Raw genomic sequence first — 6225 nt, forward strand, 5'->3', positions numbered from 1 at the left:
TCATTATTCAAGTGGTGTCTGCTCAAGGATGAGCATTTAATGATAATGAAGGGTATGGGACCTTCGTTATCGGGTTGTGAGCAACGAGTGAAGTTGTGAACAATGTTGGGTAACTCTTCAGGGGGAGAGTTTGTTTTTTTTTTGATGTGTGCCAATAGAGGGAGAATGAAAGGGTTTAAGTTAGACTTTCATTATCCAAGAGGGAGTTTGCCCTCTTAAGGGGAGAACGTAGGGTTTAACTTACATCTTCATTACCTAGTGGCATGAAGGGAGTTGAGGCTATGAGATTAGCCTAACTTAAATGTGGTATTGTCAAACATCAAAAAGTGGGAAATTGTTGGTGCAATATTCCCCAGGTCAAGGTTGACCAAGTTGACTGAGCTTGGACTGAGTCTAGCTCGAGTCTTGATGTTTGAGTTTCGATGTTTGACAATACATATAAACAACACATGGAGATTGCAGGTGCAATTGTTCATGTGGGGAGATTGTGAAGAAGAGTCAAGTAGGTCAAGGTTGACTGAATACTTGACTGGGAAGTCCTGGTGAGTGAAGCCAGGCAGAAGGGAAGTCCTGGTGAGTGAAACCAAGCAGAAGGAAAGTCCTGGTGAGTGAAAGCAGGCAGAAGGAAAGTCCTGGTGAGTGAAGCCAGGCAGAAGGAAAGTCCTGGTGAGTGAAGCTAGGCTGATTGGAAGTCCTGGTGAGAGAAGCTAGGTAGATTGGAAGTCCTGGTGAGTGAAGACAGGCAGATTGAAAGTCCTGGTGAGTGAAGTCAGGTAATTAAGAAAAGTCCAAGTAGGTCAAAGTTTTGATCGGATACTTGGCACGAGGAAATCCAGGTGGATCAAGGTTGATCGGACACCTGGTGGTGAAAGTCCAAGTAGGTCAAAGGGATTGACTGGATACTTGGCACAAAGAAAAGTCCAAGTGGGTCAAAGGGATTGACCGGACACTTGGTGAGCGAGTTCTAGCAGGTCAAGGGTGACCGGATGCTAGGCATGATGTACCAACAGGTCATAGGTGGCCGGATGTTGGTTTAGGGGGCTTCAGACTTGATTTTGGGCAAAATCAAGGAGCTGGATTGATCAGTCGATCGATTGGCTCATGCTAAATCGATCGGTCGATCGATTGGCTTATGCCAAATCGATCGGCCGATCGATTGGGTGAGTTCCCGCGACAAGCTTCCTCTCAATCGATCGGTGGATCGATTGGGAGAGGCTCGCAATCGTACAGAATAGCGCTGGATCGATCCAGAGTTCCCAATCGATCGGGGATCGATTGGGAGGTGCGATTCTGCGCAATAAGCCCTGGATCGATCGGTGAATCGATCCAAGCGTTTCCCGAGAGCACAGAGGCGCTCTGGATCGATCGAGCGATCGATCCAAAGCCTCCCCGATCGATTGGGAGCAATCCAATCGATCGGGATCCGACCGTTGGCGCTGGATAAAGCCGTTGGCGTGCAATTTCGTCGCTATTGCTCGCACTGTTCACTCCCGATCCACACAGCAATCTTTGAGAGTTTTTCTCCAGAGTTAACCGTCAGTTCTTGAAGCTTCTTGGAGCAGCGTTTCCAAGGTCAAGAGGCATCCCAAGCAAGAGGAAGAAGCTAGCTAGGGTTTATTGTACATAATCTTGTAAGATTTACTTATACTTGCTTCTTATTCTCTTCTTGTTTGTTGTGTGAGTTTGTAAGGGCTTCTCCGCCTTCGGTAGTTACCATAAAGGAGTGTTTTCATAGTGGAGAGTGCTCGTGTGTGTGGATCCTTGGATTAGTCACCTCATCTTGAGGTGGATACCAAGTAAATCCTTTGTGTTAGCGTTGTATGTTTTGTTTCTTGTATTTCCGCTGCACATCATTGAAGAAACAAGCAACCAAGAGCACGAGGAACGCGACGAGCTATTCATCCCCCCCCCCCCCCCCCCTCTAGCTACATATTTTGTCCCAACAGCGTGGTTTTGTGAGTTTGGCGTCTCCAACTCCCCAAGCTGACAAGCTATTCCCTCGGTCATTCCGTGCAGTTCGACGTGGTCTTGTGTTGGTCGGTCTCTGATGCATGAGCATCTAGTAAAACGAGCAATTTATTTCCTCTGATACGATTATGTTCCCCTTTGAGTTGTGACGAGAAGAAAATGAGTCTACCAACCTCCCTTTTGGGTCTTGAAGAAGGACAATCGAGACTACCGACAAAGAAGATGACCAGATCATGACCTCCTAACTCAGTTGCACTATATTCAGACTTCAAATAAGGTAGAATCGTCTTTCTAGTAGCCAACATGGCATCTTATGCCCTAGAATGAATGTGCTATACTATGTCTTTTGATGAACACTAGATTTAGTGTTTTAACTTTTTCTTTTATTTATTTTAAATGTTTAGAATTACTTTTTTTTTTCTAAAGAATTAGTTTAGATTTTATCTTCTATTTTAAGGATGAGTTTTTTTTTTTTTACTTTTCTTTTCTTTTGTCTGTTATGATTTTTTCTTATTTCTTAAATTATTTAAGTAAGGGTTAGGACTCTTATACAAATTCATTGAGTTTAGTTTTGATTTAAATAAAAAATTATTGTTATTTAAACCTAGGAACAACTCCTTTTTGTTGGTAAATCCCCAATAAAGAGTAAACAATAGAAAATATTCCATTTATTTAGTTGGATAAAACTATATATATAGGTGAATACAAATGTTATTAAGACGGGATCCATCCTCCCCTTTCCTCCCCTTGCCCGCGTACAACTACGGAGTAGAGCATGTGTGCATTCCTTCTAGATTTGGATAGGTTCAAATAACACCGAAATAATTTGGGTTTTAGTTTCTCCATCCGACTTGCCAAAGCCATCCCCATCTTGATAAAAGAACTGTGCCGTCCGAGGGATGTTAATTGCTATATTCTTGAAGTACTCCTCTAATGGAGAATCCCAACTAAGAGATGCATTCAAAGCTCTCCAATATTTCTTCATCAATTCTCTTATCTCCCTTCGAGCCACTTCCTCTGTGACACACTTTTCATGCATGTAGCATTGAATACTTTTGGCCACATCGCCTCTTTCTAGCTCATCCTGTGGTAAGTAAAGTAAATGTTACGTTGCTGGTTTCCAATGAGTTTGATTACTTCGATCGGCTAGCTAGATTCTGTTAATGTGTGTATATATATATAATTACCGTGGAAGTGCCCATATCATCATAAAGACGAAAAAGTGTGCTCGAGGAGTGTGTGATCTCATAGTAAGTACTGGGAAAACCTTTCAAGGCCTCTCCAGTTAAGTCATTGCTCACGCAGTAAGCATTAAACAGAATGTTTGGACCAGATATTGATACGCATGCATTCTCCAAGTACTCCTTGAGCTTCGGGGTTTGACCATGGTGGAACCATTTTGCTTCCTGAAAGTCTGCTTTCCATAGATCTCCCCACTGAAAATTTAATACCAACAACTCATTCACTGGAAATTTAATACCAACAACGTAACTCATTCGATAACAAAGAAAATGAAGAAAAAAAATTGAAATAAAGTGTTTATAATTTACTGCTCTCTTTAAGTCAGGCACAATGTCCACGCCCTTCTCCTTCATCACCCGGTAGCCTTCTTCGTGGACCAGGTTGAAGAGTGCAAAGAAAGATAGTTTCATGTACTCTGGAAGCTTGTCCATGGCAGTTAAGTCCCATCTGCAACAAAACTCAAACGATCTTAGATAGTTGAGAAAAACATATGATATATATATACATATATGACTTGAAGATGATACACATGGTGAATGCGCCGCTGCATGTCACCTGTTGACGACGTCAGTGAAGAGCTGGAGTTCATCCAAGGTTCCATAAACATCGTAAATATCATCAATCAGTGTAATAAAACAAATTGCCTTTGTTTCGATCATTCTGCATCTCCCTCTATCTGGTTCATAAGTGAAACCAACTGCCCACAGATAGCTTTCAAGTAATCTGTCTCTGCAAAATGGCAGCTTCTCTGAAAGCCCGAGCCCCGACCACCATCTGCATGTAAAAAAGTAATTGAGCTTTGAAATTGTTATTATAAAAACATCGAAAATATGATAATGAAAGTTTGATTAGATGCAGTTGATTTACCTGGAGAGCTCTCTGAGTTCGCTCTTGTACGTGTCCTGAACTAGATTGAAGTCGAGCTCAGCAAACTCCAGAAGGAGAGGATTGATGGTGTCGTCGCCACGGCATGCTTCAATGAACCACCTGTGCTGCACTCTCTCCAAGCGCCAATTCAGTGGAATCTGCAGCGCATGGGCCACCTGCTCTCTAAGACCGCCAGCCTCAGGAACAGATCCCTCCTCCATCAATGCCTTCAGCTGCTCGGTCGCGAAATCCATGGCTTCCTTAAGCACAGACTCTCCTTCCTTCTCCAGGTAGGAAGCTTCGTACAAACTCAGAAGCCCTCTGATCTGGTTCTCACAGCGAGCTTCGAAGTTTCCCTTCTCGTCTCTAAATGTCTCGAGCAAATCTAAGTAATTTTGCAGACAGCAACGTAACAGACATGACATGCATGATGAAGCGATTGATTGATTAATTGATTAATTAATTAATTAATTCATTAGTTAATTACCTTGTGAAACAGAGAAGCCTTTTGCTCTGAGGAGCCTGAAGAGCAGCGATGTGGCATGGAGATCGTCCTTCAGCTGCGAGCTCACATGGTCTAAAGAAGCGTGAAGATGACTTAAAACGTCAGCAATCTCGTCTTTGAAGTGATACGCCACGCCGAGCTGTTGCAGGTGGTCGATCAATTGAAGCTGCTCTGCTACTTGCTGCTTCTCGCATATCAGATTCCTGGTCAGCTCCTTCAGTACGTTTATTCTCTCACGTTTCTCTTCTTGTTGCACCTGCAGAAAACAAAGAAAAAGGTTACACATAAAAATTTCGACGATCGACTGACGATCGACGACTACACTCTCCCGTACCGTAGAGGTGCCCGTGAGGGACTGCACACGCTCGTCCGTCCATATGCTTGGCTGATAATTCCCCGACCGCCGCCGCAAGGGAGCTACATGACTAGTGGCGCTGCATGATCGGACCTGCAGAGTTCGCCGGAACGTCCGTCGGCCACAGTACTGCTCGACGGCAGTAACTATCATCGGGCGGCGAGGGAGGACGGATATCATGGGAGCGCAAATATACATTGCTTGACGAGCAGCCATTTCCGCTCTTGTTTACAATAAATAAACTCCAATTTGGTGGAAGGAGAAGAACAAATGCAGCGTATATATATAGTGCAATTATGCCCGCGTTATGCTACAAAAACTCATTAAAAATATTAAACTTTTAGCACGTGAAATTTAGTTTTCAATTAAAAATGGCAGTTTTAAGACGCTATCCAGGATTTCCATATGAGTAAAAACAAATGACTCGATCATTCTTTTTCCAGTTTAATTTGTATGGTTACGCTAATAAGATAGTATACTTTAATTTGCATCAAAATATTAGTTTCTAACTGTTGTGCAAAGAGAGGGCAATACCTCTCAACCTTTCTGAACCGCGGAAGAAGAGGAAGAGAGAAAAGAGATCGCGCGGAACAACAAGACAAAGACGCACAAAAGAGAGCAAACACCAGGAAGGAGAAGAAGAAGAGAAAGAAAAAGAGTTACCGTGGTTCGGCGACTTGCCTACTCCACAAAACGGCCGAAGCTTTATTAGAATTCTCTTCTACACAAGAGAATCACATCTAATGATTCTTGTGTTGTCTGATCTACAATGGGTTTACAATGATCCCTATAAATACTGCTAAACCCCCAGACCCGGTAAAAACGTAACAGAATTTGTTATGAAAAACATAACAAAATTCTGTTATATAAAATCTTAACAGAATTTTATTACGAAAAATCTTAACAGATTTTTCTTCCATGACATCCCTTCATCCAAATATGAGCCACTCGTCAACAATCTCCACCTTGACGAATATTCACTCCTTCGAAGAATACGAATATCTGGACAAAACTCCATCTGGATCTCTGGGTCTGGGCTTCCTTCCTCTAGCATCTAGAGATATGGATCAAGTTCAAGCAATGCTTAAACTTCTCTGTAGTCACTAGCTTTGTCAGCATATCTACAGCATTGTCTGCAATGTGAACCTTCTCAAGTTGAATTTCCCCGGAAGCAATCAACTCTCTGATCTTGTGAAACCTCACATCAATGTGTTTGGTTCTCGCATGATACACCTGATTCTTCGCCAAATAGATAGCACTCTGACTATCGCATAACAACTTGACTCCA

General features: G+C 42.7%; 2 protein-coding genes across 2 annotated transcripts; both read right to left on the reverse strand.

Moving 5' to 3' along the window:
- Positions 1–2614: 2614 nt before the first annotated feature.
- LOC121993985 (alpha-terpineol synthase, chloroplastic-like) lies at positions 2615–3654 on the reverse strand. Its single transcript, XM_042548197.1, has 3 exons — positions 3519–3654; positions 3156–3404; positions 2615–3052 (listed from the first exon to the last, which is right to left on the reverse strand). The coding sequence occupies exons 1-3, from the start codon at positions 3639–3641 to the stop codon at positions 2759–2761; spliced, it is 666 nt and encodes a 221-aa protein (XP_042404131.1). The 5' UTR covers positions 3642–3654; the 3' UTR covers positions 2615–2758.
- A 107-nt stretch (positions 3655–3761) lies between these two features.
- On the reverse strand, positions 3762–5153 carry LOC121994830 (myrcene synthase, chloroplastic-like). Its single transcript, XM_042548740.1, has 4 exons — positions 4917–5153; positions 4565–4838; positions 4078–4462; positions 3762–3984 (listed from the first exon to the last, which is right to left on the reverse strand). The coding sequence occupies exons 1-4, from the start codon at positions 5151–5153 to the stop codon at positions 3762–3764; spliced, it is 1119 nt and encodes a 372-aa protein (XP_042404674.1).
- Positions 5154–6225: the final 1072 nt, after the last annotated feature.

The sequence above is a fragment of the Zingiber officinale genome, chromosome 6A (assembly GCF_018446385.1).
Source record: "Zingiber officinale cultivar Zhangliang chromosome 6A, Zo_v1.1, whole genome shotgun sequence".
NCBI classification, from domain to species: Eukaryota; Viridiplantae; Streptophyta; class Magnoliopsida; order Zingiberales; family Zingiberaceae; genus Zingiber; species Zingiber officinale.

What these genes read in the sequence shown, in the direction of transcription:
- LOC121993985 (XM_042548197.1), bottom strand. Translation starts at nt 3,641, where the DNA reads ATGGACAAGCTTCCAGAGTACATGAAACTATCTTTCTTTGCACTCTTC. An exon ending in TGCCTGACTTAAAGAGAGCA is followed by an intron (nt 3,405 to 3,518) that starts GTAAATTATAAA and finishes TTAAATTTTCAG; the next exon opens with TGGGGAGATCTATGGAAAGC. An exon ending in ATGATATGGGCACTTCCACG is followed by an intron (nt 3,053 to 3,155) that starts GTAATTATATAT and finishes TACTTACCACAG; the next exon opens with GATGAGCTAGAAAGAGGCGA.
- LOC121994830 (XM_042548740.1), bottom strand. Translation starts at nt 5,153, where the DNA reads ATGGCTGCTCGTCAAGCAATGTATATTTGCGCTCCCATGATATCCGTC. An exon ending in AGGCTTCTCTGTTTCACAAG is followed by an intron (nt 4,463 to 4,564) that starts GTAATTAACTAA and finishes AAAATTACTTAG; the next exon opens with ATTTGCTCGAGACATTTAGA. An exon ending in GAACTCAGAGAGCTCTCCAG is followed by an intron (nt 3,985 to 4,077) that starts GTAAATCAACTG and finishes TTTTACATGCAG; the next exon opens with ATGGTGGTCGGGGCTCGGGC.